Source organism: Brassica napus, chromosome C3, assembly GCF_020379485.1.
Source record: "Brassica napus cultivar Da-Ae chromosome C3, Da-Ae, whole genome shotgun sequence".
Taxonomy (NCBI): domain Eukaryota; kingdom Viridiplantae; phylum Streptophyta; class Magnoliopsida; order Brassicales; family Brassicaceae; genus Brassica; species Brassica napus.
The window spans coordinates 28,852,957-28,866,798 of record NC_063446.1 but is presented as its reverse complement, the minus strand read 5'-3'; the positions used below and the strand labels follow the sequence as shown (position 1 = coordinate 28,866,798).

Below are 13,842 nucleotides of genomic sequence, written 5' to 3'. Positions count from 1 at the left end.
GAATGAGTTCATCAAAATGTTTTTTTTTTGAAACTTTGATGACTTCATCAAAATTTTGTGATGATATTTTTAATATTCAGAAAATTCATGTAACATGTGAAAGAAAGTCACCCTCATGGAGGAGGCAATGAGCAGCAGGACAAGTGAACGTCCTGGCGAAGTGTAAAGTTAAGGTTTTTCTTTACTGCTACACCAGTCCCTCCGGTAACAGCCATGTAGTTTGTATTAGCGAATCCTTGAAGATCAATGAGTTTGGTGAAAGGTTTCAATGGATTGTTTGTAAACCTAATGCTCATTAGTTTAAAGTTGTGTTCCTTCCAACTTAAGCTGGCTACACAGTAAGTCCATATTAGTACAACACACATAGCCTTGTGAAAGATTACACCCTAACTGCTAAATGCAAGCCTAAATAGATACCCTGAAAACTGATTTCTTGTTATGACCAGAGAAAGGTAACTAACAATAAAATGATTTCACCAAAACTCTGGAAGGGATTTTCCCTCTGCAACCTCTCATGTAATACGTTATTTCAGTTATGAACGAATAGTTGGAGTACAACGGCCATCTTTTGTATTTGCAAAGCTGCAATCAAGAATTTACAAAATAAAAAAAAAAAATTCAGAAACCATAGGCATGAACTCTCTTGTCTTTCAATTTCTAAAAAGTATGTGTAGAAAAAAAAATCGTCATATTTGGACAAAACGAAAATCAGTAATTCTCTGAGAATATAAACTATTTAAATGTATCATCCTATTATTTTTGGCAGGTAACAGTTGTAAGCTTTGGTGACAGATCATTACAATTTTTTTTTTAAAGTTGGGGATTAACAAATGTAACAACAAAAAATAGTGAAAGTTGTAAAACAATGAAAAAGAAGAAGCAAAGCAGAGATAGATTCACTACTCTAGAGAACTACTCCATCTGTTTCATTATAAGTGTCGTTTTCGGTTTCGGCACACGGATTAAGGAAATAATTAATTTTGTATATTTTCTATAAAAAAACACTATTACATATACACCTAACCATATTTCAACCAATAGAAAAATAAATTTTGCATAAAATTAATAAATTTTGCATTGAAAATCGAAAACGACACTTATTTTGTAACGAAAAAAATTCTCTAAAACGACACTTAATATGAAACGGAGGGAGTATAAAATAGCTTTGGAAAACACACAAAAAACACAGAAGTCTCAATTTATATCTCTTGTACCTTAACTTTAAAAAAATAAAAGTTTTATTGTCATATTTACAAATGGATCTTTAGTCAAAAAAAAACAATCTACCAATGGATAACGTGTTATTCAATGTTGGATAATGGTCAAAATACTCGAAGAGTGATCTCATGCACACTTTAACCATTATCCAACTCATAGTTCATAACAGTTAAAGTTACCCAACATTTTTCAACCTTTCTACCGCCAGTTATATAATCTTTGAATGTTAACCAATTATGTAAATGATCCTAAATTCTATAAGGATATATTGCCTTACAGTTTACAAGAGAATACATAGTCCCTTTGGAGATGAGTATGTTACATTGGTTAATATGAAAGAGATGAAGAGTGGAAAATATGCAAGAAAGTAGCATCACTTTTAGTTCAAAAAAGAAGAAGGTAGCATCACTTTGATACACCAGATGACCAGAATAATTGCGTATTTTATCTTTCAGTTAGTTCACTGAAAAAATAAAATTCATAAGAAGGCATATTGAGCATATTAGATCTTACTAAATACATGGAGTTCTAGGATTAGCTTTTTAATTTCAGTCAAATATTTTAAAACAAATTCATTGTTGAAAATCTTGGAATTGAAATGATAAATAAAATAAAAAAAGTTCTTATAAGGGTTCTGTTTTAGGTCTCCATTAATAGAGCTGATGGCAAAACAGTAGCAGTATGCTATAGGAATAGTATGCTATAGGAACAGTATGCTACAGCTCTCATAAATGTAATTAATAAAGTAACTGATTGAACAATAAATGATTTATATATAAAATTATCATATAAAATTAGTATATGATAAACAATTTTCTTATTTATGAATAATATAGATATGTTATACTTATAATATATATATATATATATATGAATTTTATATTTTTATTTGCAATAATGAATTATATTTAATTTAATAATATTTTGAATGTGAAATAATTTTATTGAAAATAATTTAATTTTTTAAATATTAATTTTCAACAAATAAACAAATTTCGGAAATAGAATTTTAAAAATAAAATTTATAGAAATTTATTTTTTTTTTTTTAAATTGAAATTTTATTTTTTATTTTTTAGTTTGCTGTCAAAAAAATTAATTTTTAAAAAAAAATTAAGTTTAAATTTTAGTTTTTAATATTAAATTTTAGTTTTGTTTCTAAAAATTAAATTTTAAATTCAACTTTGTTTCTAAAAATTAAAATTTTACTTTCATTTTTTTAAATAAAGTTATATGGTTTTGGATATAAATATAATTTTGTGATATTATTATATAAAAAAGTTAATTATATTAATTATTTTAAAGATTTTATATATTCTACATGCAAATACTCTACCAAAATCTTCATATGAAAACATTGGATATAGAGCATTTGGAGAGCATTTGTACTATCTAAATGCTATTCTAAATGATTGTTTTTAAATTGTTGATTAGATAATATAAAACATAATGTTTATGCTAATGTTCTGCCAATCAAACCATTATCATCATATATTTTATGATTATAAACATTTATTTCAAACTTTATTTATTTGTTTTTTATAAAGAAATTTTAACTTAATTTATTTCATTTTGTACAATATCTTTTCAGTTGTAGGTTTAATTTCATGATGCTCTAAATTATAATTCTGAGATAAAATTATTATGTTATATCTAAAATATTTCAAGATAGTTCATTAAATATATGTGCCTCCTCGCATAGTATCATTTAATTGTCTATATATATGAGTTCTTACAAGTAGAAGAAGACATCTTTATTCATAACAAAATTAATTCAGGAGGGAGAGTAAAAACGTTTCTTTTACATGTCTCTTTTAATTTTTGAATTTTGCATGCATCCTCTTAATTCCTCATACACACTACAATCATTGTTAAATTAGTGAAATTTATGGATTCTACCTTTAAATATATTTTTTTGCTAAGAGAGAGGAGAGAGAGAGAAATACAATAGAAAAGTGTTGACAAAAATGTGCAGCTTTAACAAATATTTATATATTATTATAGCATTTAACTTAATATTTTAGAATCATATTATTTTATCATTAAGTTTTATTATTTTTATATTTTACTTTTATACTTTGAAAATTTGTGTTTTCTGTATTTATCCATTTATTTCTAACTATATGAATTACAATTTAGTGAAAACATTTTACATTTGTCTATTGTTAAATTAATGCCCATCATTTTATATATAATTATTTTAAAATTTATGTTTTTACTTAATATATAGTTTCCTCCGCGAGTTCGCGGGGGTCTGAGTCCTAGTAATCATAATAGCAATAAAGGAAATTGATTCCCATGACTACGATTCAAAAGACGTTAGTATATCAAATCTTAAAGTTGCATTGACCACATCAAAGCCAACAATATACTTTAATTGAGTTTATATTTTATATTTAACCAAATATAAAAATATTTTACGAATAAGATTTAAAACAAATTAATTGACATTAAAGTCTAATCAACTTATCAAATCTAAATTCAAACCCAATTATCTAAAGTGAAATATTTGTTAAATTTTATATTTAGCCAAATAATAGCTTTACAAGCTTTTCATATCATTCACTTTAAACATTCATTTCTCATTCAAAACAACACCGATTTTGACCAACAAATACACTAACTCATAGTGTTTACGGTGACGATTACATCGTGCCCAAATTCCGGTTCTTCCGACAGACGTCTCCGTCAAAAAACCCATCAAAAAAATGGTCCACACCACTTTGTCAAAAAACGAGTTCAAGCTTATTATTGTGTTGTAGCAAATAAAGAATGCAGCAAAGGCAAAAACACTTTCTTAGCATGGAAAAGAATCAATTACTTGGCTCTGATAAGCGCGTCGCTTGAACTTCTCATCACTAACTTGTATGATCCATGTTCAAACACAAATTAGTTAAAAGAAGTAAAGAAACCTGAGAGATGTGGACACCAAGGCTGCAATGGATACCAGAGCATTGCATACATATGAATATCCCAAGGTTCACACTTGCCACCCATCTTGGTGCCCTGTCAAATATAAATATAGATAATCCAACAGACACAAAAAGCTCTTATGATTCTGTTGAATGAGGACGAACAAGAAAGAGACAGATAGTATTCTCATGCTTACTTTGATCTACAATCTGCACATTCTTTAAACCCTTTAGAACGCAAAATGAATATGGGAGAAAAACAGAGGAACCTTTGAAGGCTTGGCGTTGAGTTCCTTGGAAACAGAGGCCTTCCCGTTGAAATAAACTCCACAAAGAAGAAAGAAAGAGAGGAGAAGGAACCAATAGAAAAATCAAACAAGTTTGTAAGAGAGAGAGAGATTAGACGGTTCCTCGTACCCTTTTGTAAGAGTACCCTCAGGTCACTTACCTCTTCTCTCTTTTGAGCTTAACGGGTCACTACAAAACTCAATCTTTAACTTCTCAACCCTCGCAAGTTTATGTCTTTCTCAAGAGTTTAGAAACAGAACCATCTATGAGATCTACTTTATAAAACATTATAACAGTCCAGTTACGAATTTAAACAAGCTCCTCTGTATCTAATTCTCTATACATACAACCTCTCACCTTCAAAAATAACTCATAAAAAAGCAAGTATCATTACACTTTGTGCCATGTCTTCAAGACTACGGTCTGTGCAAAAACTTATCAACCTTCGTGTTCGTCGCAGCATCCAGAAACTTCATACAAACAGGAGGACTAACTCCAGCTATAGCCAACACCGAGCTCGGCAACGACCAAATCCCATCTCCACATATCAAACCCGAAGCCACCGCAGTCCCAAACGCACCCGCCTTAGCCGCATCCACCCTCTCCCACACGAAAAGCACCAAACTCCCCACGCACATGTCAATCGCAAAGTACGGCCCCAAGAAAAACGGTATCGCCATCGCCATCGGCAGAGGCACAAACCTCCCCCACCTGCTCGGCAAACTATCTTTCACTATATTCACAAGAATCGCCACACCGAAGAACGCATAACATAAGACTAGACATTCTCTTGGTAATGAAGCAACACCTTCTACTCCTAGCTTAGCCATGCTTCTGTACACTGTGGCAAACGGCGCAGGGTACTCGCTGTTAGGGAGGCCTAAGTCATCAAACGCGTTGTAGAACAGCCAGAACACGCAAGGGGACACCACGCAGCCCATCGCTGTTCCTATCACTTGGCTTATGAACATTGACCTCGGCGACGATAACGTGAGGTAGCCTGTTTTGAAGTCTTGCGTGAGATCTGAAGCCGTGGAGACTATGTTCATCATGACTCCGCAAGCTGCTAGACCTGCCAGCATCCCACCGTGCTCGGAGCCCGCCCAGGCTCCGATCGTGAATATGGCTAGCTTTCCGTAAGTCGAAGCTAAGGACCAATCTGTTAGTCCTGCTCCGTACGCGTTGCAGAAGGCTAAGACGGGCGCACAGATGTAGATGACTAGGATGTAGTACCATCTCAGCTGGTGGAACATGTGAGGGAGTATAGCTGTAGATGTTGCAGCTATGATGATGTATCCTCCCATAGCGAACCAAGTGGGGATTTGGTCTTTGAGGAAGAAGCGTGTGCGACGCTGGTCGTCGTATGATTGCTTTGGGCTATATGGAGAAGCGGTTGGGTCTTCTTCGATGGTTAATGATGCTCTTGAAGAAGTGCCTCGAAGCTGTACAAATAGTCCTGAAAGTGTCCGGCTCAGGACTTTGCAGAAGTTGTATAAACCATCTCCTAGGATTATAGCAACAGCTATGAACACCTGAAAGTAACAACATCGTCATATAGAGTATTAGAGATCGGTAGTTGGAAAGGATCATAAGTAATATATAAAATAGATGGTACAATTCACTTATCACTAATAGATTTTAGGTTGGAAGTCAATTTAGTTTAACATGGTACCAGAGTTCGATCCAAACGTTACTGAGAGTTTTAACCTTGTAAGCTTGGAGACCATGCATGCTGCTGGATTCGACATCTGCAGGAAACCAATCTCCCTTTTTTGTTTCAATGAGAGGCCACATTATCCCCCAAGAGAGGATTCCTCCCAGAAGAACAGAGACGTTTATTATGTATGGGCATATCATCCCAACACCCACATATGTTGCTGAAAAATCAAAGTAGAACCTGTTTGTACATCAGGCCAATGCTCTTTCTTTTTTGAGTAAGTGAACTGTTTTGTTGAGCTTACTTGTATTGGTAAGCTTTGAGTCCAAATGTTGGGAAGTTGGAGAAGCCACAATTGTCTCCTCCGGTAAAGAACCATTGGAAGAAACTCCACAAGAAGCTTAAGGAGAAGAATTTCCCCAGCATCCTCACTTGTTTCCTGATTCAGCAAAGATGGAGTCAAAAGGAAACAGAGAAGTTAAAACTAATAAGAGCATAAAGTGAAGAAGTGAAAGGGACAGTACTTGGCTAGCTTAGCCCCTTGAGGGGTATGAAAGCTGTTGATAAGATGAGCAGTTGCAGTGCCACTTGGGTATGTTAGTTTGAAGTCTATTACCATTATCTGCAACACACATTAGAATTAGCAAATGCAAGATCTCTTCAACAAGAAAGAAACAAAAGCTGCAACTAACCTTTCGCAAGGGAACAACAGAGAAGAGACCAAGAAAGCTGACTACAAAGAGGAAACCAATGATCCAACCCAAAGAAGGATCCTTGAAGCCACGGGAAGCATCTCCTGATTGTTTCGCAATCCGTTCACTCATGCCAAAGAGGTATGTCCCAAACCCTCCTGTAGTTGCATTTATTAATAATCAAAAAGCCATAACATTATCATGATGTCACAAAACAGACACATGCCAAGTCATGATTCTCTAAACTATGGCTCAATAACTAATTATCTGATTCAGTATACGAGGATGAGTTTTATTTACCGCTGAAGGCAATGCCGGAGGAAGCAACAACACAAGTCTGAATAACAGTATTCTCCTGACGAGTAAACGGCTGTTTCAAGTATCCAGACTTATAAAGCACCTTGGTCCATGTCTTGACAAAGAAGAAACCCAGAAGACCAGCAGAGACATTGAGAGACGGTATGATTCCCGTCGTGAGGTTAAGCTTCATAACGATGAAGCTAAACAAGATGCTTAGCATAAAGCTCACCACAAAAGCCCTTAAGGTCAGCTGCTTCTTCCACGAAGGCACTTCTCTGCTTTCAAAGATCTTCTCCACAGATTCATCCTCTTCGTCTTCCTCTTCCTCTTCTTCAACACGTTTGTTCGTCGCTTTCTCTGGTTCTGGACTAAACCCAGTTTCCTGCAACTCGTGTTCCACAATCTGACGATCTTTGTCTGGACTTCGAACTCCTTTTCTCATCCTATCTCTCTCTCTCTCACGTTTTCTCTGTTTCTTAGATCTAAGGTTGGTGGGAAGGGTTGGTGGAAAGTTATTATTGGAACGAAAACCAAAAAATCTCAGAGGAGTCGGTCAACTTTGGACTCGTGTTTTAACATTCTGTCTTTCTGTTTACTTTATTACTACTTTAGGTTCATTTGTTGGTATGTCTGTAAACAGCTAATTATTTAATGTTTAAGTTGTTAATTGTTGACTTAATTAACATCATTAAGTTCCTTCTAAGAGCATGATTATTGGAGGGTTCGGGTTTTTAACGGAATATAAAAATTGGTTCTTAGTTTTTTTAGTTAAAAGTTAAGAGACAGATTCTTATATTACGCTAAGAACCTCCCAATAATCATCATCTAAGTTCTAACAAATTCTCAACTCATTTCTAATTAAATATATATTTTTATACTAACGGCATCTTGAGTGCTCTCCCACAAAGTGAATAAAAGTTTATACTACGTTAAAAGATAGACTAATTGAAGATAAGGAAAAGGATATGAGCCAATGGTGTCTTTATCAACTCAAAGTGGCATATATAACTACTCCATATAACAAAATGAAAAAATAATATAGAGAAAATATCCAATCTATAAGATTATATATTCCATAAACACTATAGTCTAATTTTTACATGTGAGGACCACTCTTTACAGATCTTTTTAAAACTTTTGATTTTTTTCAAGAAAACACTACGAGACATAACGGTTGAATTTCTAAAATATATATAGAGAAAAAGACAAAATAGCACTAAATCAAGTTTATGTTCTCAAACTAACACTCAAGGTCAAAAGTCACAAAAATAACACTTAATATTTTATTAAAAGTCACAAACTTAGTGTTTAGAGTTAAAGGGTGGGGTTTAGGATTTAGGGTTTAGGGTTTAGGGTTTAGAGTTTAGGGTTTAGGGTTTAGATTTTAGGGTTTAGAGTTTAGGGTTTAGGGTTTAGAGTTTAGAGTTTAGGGTTTATGGTTTAGGGTTTAGGGTTTAGAGTTTAGGGTTTAGGGTTTAGAATTTAGGGTTTAGGGTTTAGAGTTGAGAAATGAGGTTTTGGAGATAAGATTTCAAATTTTGAAAAATAAAAAAATTAAAATTTTCAAAGGATAAACTTAGAAAGGTGTTATTTTGGTCATTTTAGTTTTTGAGTGCTATTTTTGTGATATAAACTTAGAAAGGTGCTATTTTGGAGATTTGCCCATATATATATATATTATCTTCTGTGGATAAACATTTTATGAAATGTGTCATTTTTTACAAAAATAAAATAAAAACAAAACTTTAACCAGTGGAGCTGTGATTGTAAAAGCGAGAACATTGTATGGCAGGCCTTGAGAGCAGAGGTGCAACTTCTACCGGACACGTGGACAAACCGACGACTGGATCCGTCTCCATGCAGTTATATGAAAAACAGAGCGAAACAGAGTCTTGTAGTTGAGAACCAGAGTTCCAAGGGAATCTTGTCAGGTAGTTATGTTGCAAGAAGAGCGTTTTTGTCGTACCGTTGGTTAAGCTTCTGACGTATTCCTCTGGAATATCTCCAGTAAAACGGTTATTGTTCAAGAACAGGGACTCTGCTCCGGCGAGTGAAGGAGGTAACTCTCCGGAGATAGAGTTATGGCTCAGATCAACAGTGGAGCCCTGGGGTAACGAAATGGCGGTGGCATTGGAGATTGAAGTCAAGTTGTTTCTTTGTAGGAACATTGATGAGGTCGTTGGACCAAAGAGTGAGTTAGGGATGGCTCCGGTGAATTGGTTCATGCTGAGATCGATGTATGTTAGCTCTGTTAATGGCGCCAAGGCGTTGATTGTGCCTTGCATTGAGTTTGAGGGGAGGGATAAGTACCGGAGAGTGGTGGGGAAAGCCGGTGGGAGTTGGCCGGAGATTTGGTTCAGCTTTAGGTCTAAATGGAACAAGGGGCTAGAGACAGGTTTAAGGTTGTTGGAGAACTGATTCGAGGCTAAGACAAGGACTTTGAGTCGTGGAAGTGTAGTGAGAAACGGAGGGATAGAGCCTGAGAGTTGGTTATAGCTAAGGTCAAGAGTGTGGAGGTATGAGAGAGATGAGAAAGAATTGGGTATAGGACCGGTTAAGCGGTTTCTGGTTATAGAAATGACTCGAAGGAGAGGGAGGGAATCGAACCGAGGAGGGAGAGGACCGGTGACTGAACCGGGGTAGAGAACGAGTTGGGTCAAATGGGTTAGGTTGGAGATAGAAGGAGAGAGTGAACCGGAGAGGTTAGGGCCGAGAGATAGGGTGCTGACACGGCCGTGAGAAGTGCAAGTGAGACCAGAGAAGGAGGAACAAGGGTCAGGGGTTGTGAAGTCCCAAGTTGAGAAGAAAGCTGAGCCTGGCGTCTCGGTTAAGGAGTTTCTGATGGATTGGAGCGCAGCTAGGTCTGGTGGAGATAGTGAACAGAAGATGGAGTGGACGAGAGTGAGCATGAGGAGGAAGAAAGTGTTGTAGCTCATGTTTGGATGATTTTTTAGTATCTTCCCTCTTTGTCAAGTTTAGTTTTGTGGGAGTTTTTTTAAAAGAGAGAGAGAGAGAGACAGTAATAATGAAACACATTGAGTGTGTGTGATAGTGAGTGAATGTTAACGTTATGGATTCTTGTACAAAATTGTGTTAGTTAATTTATTACTCGTCGGTGATAATGGCCGTTGTGGTCCCTTTATTCATTCAAATCTCCTCAGGTGGTAAATTTGAAGATGGACGGACGAGATTTTGGTTTTGAGATATCTAATCCTGACCGTCAATAAACGGAAATTTTAATATATATATATATATATATTAGATTTTGGTTTGGTTTTGGTTTGTTGCACAAAAAATATTAATAAACGGAAATTTTAATATATATATATATATATATATATATATATATATATATATATAATAGATTTTGGTTTTGATATTTTGGTTTGTTGCACAAAAAAATATTTCGGTTTATAAGATAATCACCAATATACCGATTTTCACTAATATTAAAATTGATTTTGGTTAAATTTGTTTGGCATGAAATTATTTAACACATCGATTCAATCCTTGTACTAGATTAAAACTTCTTTCAACTTTTCCATGTTATTGCTCAACTAGCTATTACTTTGAAAATGGGTTACTCAACTAAACTAGCATATATAATAGTAACACATTAATAATATCACCTATCAATGTGAAAATGAAAGCCGGTCATTATGTCAATGTATATACATATCTAATACTATAAAGTAAGCTTAGGTCTCTCCATGGGGGAAATTTCGTCACCTGGCATCTTTATTAAAACAGTATGTTTTGAAATTTTTTACGTTTGGGGTTGGTTTTTTATTTGTTTCATTTGGGTCCTGTTTTTGAAATGTTACGGGTGGGTTTCTTATTTTAATTGTTTTGTTTGGGCCATGTTTCTAATTCGAATGGGCTCCTAATTCTATAAACCAGGCCTGGGGTTAACCTAGGTTATACCTTCTCTTTTGCAGTTGAAGTCGCCGGTCATGTTTCTGCTTTGCATGTCGTCGATCGCCTTTCCTCATTCTTTTCCCTAACGTCTCATTGATTCTTACTTGACGCCGAGCTTATGAGTAATTAATTCACCCGTCCACTCCGCAGCATTGAATCGCCCTCATCGAAACCCCGGAGTAACGTCTAAAGCTCCTGCTATAAATAACCACTATCTTAGGCATGAGCAGCAAAGCTTCAAAGAAACCAAAACGAAAACTCTCTTCTCCTTTCCGATTGCTGCGATGGCGAACTCCTACACCCTCCTTGCTGACTTGAAAGCCGGGCGATGCTCCAACACCGCAGAGCTGCGTTTGCTGAGGTTTTGGGAGGCCAGGAATGTCAAGAAAGGAGGTGAACTGATGAGCGTTGACATGCTGCTCCTTGATGAGAAGGTAATCAACTTGCTCATCGATTTGTGCTGTTCATAGTTACGTCAATTTGTTTGTCTAAAATTTTAATTTTCGCCTTTCAACAGTCGACCCTTATACAAGGATCCATTGGTTCCATCCGTCAACTCAGATTCAGGAACCGTCTCAGTGAAGGATCTGTTTATGCTTTGAGCGGTTTTGATGTCTCCCGCAGCAACCCCAACTTCCGCTTGTCTGATGAGCCTCTCTCCATAAGGTTCAATGATGGAACCTCTTTTGATAAGCTACCAGAGTCTGTTAGGCCCATACCTACTGAGCTGTTCCGATTCCGTTCATACAATCGGTTGCTTGAACTGGCAAACACAGGCAAACAGCTCCCTGGTATGCATCTTAAATCTAATCTATTGGATTTTCTTCATCATGTGTCTACGTAACACTGTAAATTTATTTTGTAGACATACTTGGGGAGTTAACTGCAATCAGGAGTACAATCACTGATCGCATACCTGGTGCACAGCGTGTGATGCTCACTCTGCGTCTACAAAGGTGCTTTTACATTCTTAATCATGATTTGTTATAATAAAAACTCTAGCGTTTTTGTAACGTTGAACAATCGTTTCTATGCAGTGGTGAGAGCGTTTGTGTCAGTTTGTTTGACTATATGGCGCTTGCGTTTCATACCAAATTTGATAGCTACGGGAAAGAGCCAAGAATTGTGCTTGCCACAGGCCTAAATCCTAAGATAGTAGGGGGTAATCGAGTATTTGTTATGTTTTTTTTTTCTCTTTACACGTACAGACTGTTGCTTTCCAGTTGGGGCCTCTTGATTAAACTTCTTTGTGAAGGTCGGTTATTCCTGAATGCTACATCCGCCACCCATCTCTACTTCGACTCTGAGACAAATGCAGGAAAATAATTTTTTGACAAGTAAGCCCTATCTTTCCGACAAAATAAACTAATATTTGTCTTCATAGAGTACATTTGGATTTCATGATAATTTCCTTGCAGATTGCCAGGTCATGGATCAGAGCACACATCCTCTTCATCAAAGGTTGTTCATGCGCAGAAGATTGAACCCATGACTGTCTCTGAGCTTAACCAATTTGTTATCACTTCTGAGTCTCAGGTAGAGTCTGATATGCTTAGATTGAACACCTTTAGATTTGGTTACTGATTTTCTGATTTTTTTTAATCTGCACTGTACAGATAATTGAGTTTCTCTGCACTGCTAAGGTGACCGGTATCGACCAAGCTGACGGTTGGTGTTATATTGGGTGTTCCGTGTGTTCAAAGAAGCTCCTCCGAGAGACCTCTTCCTTCACATGTGTTCCATGTAATGTAACTAATGCTGTTGCAGCACTGAGGTGAGACTTTGAAAATATATGTCCTCAGCATTTTTTAATCATATGAGATTTCTAATACTATAAAATCAAACTTCTGAATTGATCAGGTACCGGGTGACCCTGTCTGTGTCAGACAGCACTGATACTGCATCTTTCCTCGGCTTTGATATTGAGATGGCTAAACTGACTAATATTCTAGCATCTGAGGCTTCGCAGATTGTGGTATTGCCTAAAGCAACCCGTATTCTTAATTGGTACTGTTATTTTTGCTCAATGATACTTAATATTATAGCTGATGTTTCTCGGTATTCCGGGGATAGGTGCTGATGCTCGGGTTGATACAGAGCTTCCTCAGGCCCTCGCTGAGCTTGTGGGGAAAACATACACCTTCCAGCTTAAGCTGAACGACTTCAACTTTACCTCAAAGCACCAGACCTTCACTATCTCTCGCATATTCCCGGAGCGAGCCCTTGCACCTTTGCCAGCCTTCGTCGTTCAAGTTTGTTCTTAATCTTAATGACAAGTACTGAATTTGTTGATACTTACATCAAATAAACTCTTATGTTTATTGCCTCTTTATTTATAGGAAAGTGGAAATAACCCTGATGAGCCTGTTGCTGAAGCTGTTGCACCAGATACGTCTGCCAGAGTTGGTACGACTTGCAACGATACATGAGAGCCATCTGCACCGGATGCTTCTGGGTCCGAGCTTTCAACATCGACCACAGGCCAAGTAGCTTCTGGTGGAAATGAGCGGAAGAAAGCCCGAGTCGAATGAGTTCACTGCAATAACTTGAACAACCACTGTTTCTATTTTACAAATTAAGCTTTTTATCTTTTTCTTTCCGTCAGTATCTCTTATCCTTTTGTTTAAAAACTCAGTGAGGTGGTTGCTCATTCTATTATTAATGCAAATCTTTTTTCAGAATAACAAACTTCCATTTGGTGTAGATTTAAACCTACTTAGATTTTCAAATTAACAAAAGAATATGCAGCACGCGCCTTCCATATCTTTATTAATAAACATCAAAGAAATGACAGCATAATCATAAACTTAGACAGCGTATACAAAAATTCGACAGAGTGTATGCATTGTATCTTCTATG

General features: G+C 36.1%; 3 protein-coding genes across 5 annotated transcripts; 1 reads left to right on the top strand and 2 right to left on the bottom strand.

The window, feature by feature from the left end:
* Positions 1-4,668: 4,668 nt before the first annotated feature.
* Positions 4,669-7,637, bottom strand: LOC106436766 (probable metal-nicotianamine transporter YSL5). Of its 3 annotated transcripts, XM_013877712.3 has the most exons (6): positions 7,066-7,637; positions 6,766-6,923; positions 6,598-6,695; positions 6,378-6,512; positions 6,124-6,313; positions 4,669-5,948 (listed from the first exon to the last, which is right to left on the bottom strand). In XM_013877712.3, the coding sequence occupies exons 1-6, from the start codon at positions 7,505-7,507 to the stop codon at positions 4,833-4,835; spliced, it is 2,139 nt and encodes a 712-aa protein (XP_013733166.1). In that variant the 5' UTR covers positions 7,508-7,637; the 3' UTR covers positions 4,669-4,832. The 3 variants fall into 3 exon arrangements, with proteins under 3 accessions (XP_013733166.1, XP_013733167.1, XP_048609102.1); XM_013877713.3 differs by lacking the exon at positions 7,066-7,637 and having other exon boundaries at positions 6,124-6,293; XM_048753145.1 differs by lacking the exons at positions 6,378-6,512; positions 6,598-6,695; positions 6,766-6,923; positions 7,066-7,637 and having other exon boundaries at positions 6,089-6,293.
* A 1,085-nt stretch (positions 7,638-8,722) lies between these two features.
* LOC106385811 (probably inactive leucine-rich repeat receptor-like protein kinase IMK2) lies at positions 8,723-10,221 on the bottom strand. The gene has a single exon (XM_013825709.3). It carries the CDS (start codon positions 9,999-10,001, stop codon positions 8,811-8,813), a length of 1,191 nt encoding a protein of 396 aa, XP_013681163.1. The 5' UTR covers positions 10,002-10,221; the 3' UTR covers positions 8,723-8,810.
* A 767-nt stretch (positions 10,222-10,988) lies between these two features.
* LOC106389207 lies at positions 10,989-13,686 on the top strand. The gene is made up of 10 exons (XM_013829414.3): positions 10,989-11,417; positions 11,501-11,774; positions 11,849-11,939; positions 12,021-12,145; positions 12,239-12,320; positions 12,402-12,519; positions 12,600-12,757; positions 12,844-12,958; positions 13,057-13,235; positions 13,323-13,686. The coding sequence occupies exons 1-5, from the start codon at positions 11,268-11,270 to the stop codon at positions 12,307-12,309; spliced, it is 711 nt and encodes a 236-aa protein (XP_013684868.2). The 5' UTR covers positions 10,989-11,267; the 3' UTR covers positions 12,310-12,320; positions 12,402-12,519; positions 12,600-12,757; positions 12,844-12,958; positions 13,057-13,235; positions 13,323-13,686.
* The last annotated feature ends 156 nt before the right edge of the window (positions 13,687-13,842 follow it).

Bases quoted from the DNA above. Each gene is read 5' to 3' on its own strand.
- LOC106436766 (XM_013877712.3), bottom strand. From the start codon at position 7,507: ATGAGAAAAGGAGTTCGAAGTCCAGACAAAGATCGTCAGATTGTGGAA. The intron at 6,924-7,065 runs GTAAATAAAACT...ATGCAACTACAG, and splicing joins CTCCGGCATTGCCTTCAGCG to GAGGGTTTGGGACATACCTC. The intron at 6,513-6,597 runs GTACTGTCCCTT...TTGCTGAATCAG, and splicing joins CAAGGGGCTAAGCTAGCCAA to GAAACAAGTGAGGATGCTGG.
- LOC106385811 (XM_013825709.3), bottom strand. From the start codon at position 10,001: ATGAGCTACAACACTTTCTTCCTCCTCATGCTCACTCTCGTCCACTCC.
- LOC106389207 (XM_013829414.3), top strand. From the start codon at position 11,268: ATGGCGAACTCCTACACCCTCCTTGCTGACTTGAAAGCCGGGCGATGC. The intron at 11,418-11,500 runs GTAATCAACTTG...GCCTTTCAACAG, and splicing joins TGCTGCTCCTTGATGAGAAG to TCGACCCTTATACAAGGATC. The intron at 11,775-11,848 runs GTATGCATCTTA...TTTATTTTGTAG, and splicing joins CACAGGCAAACAGCTCCCTG to ACATACTTGGGGAGTTAACT.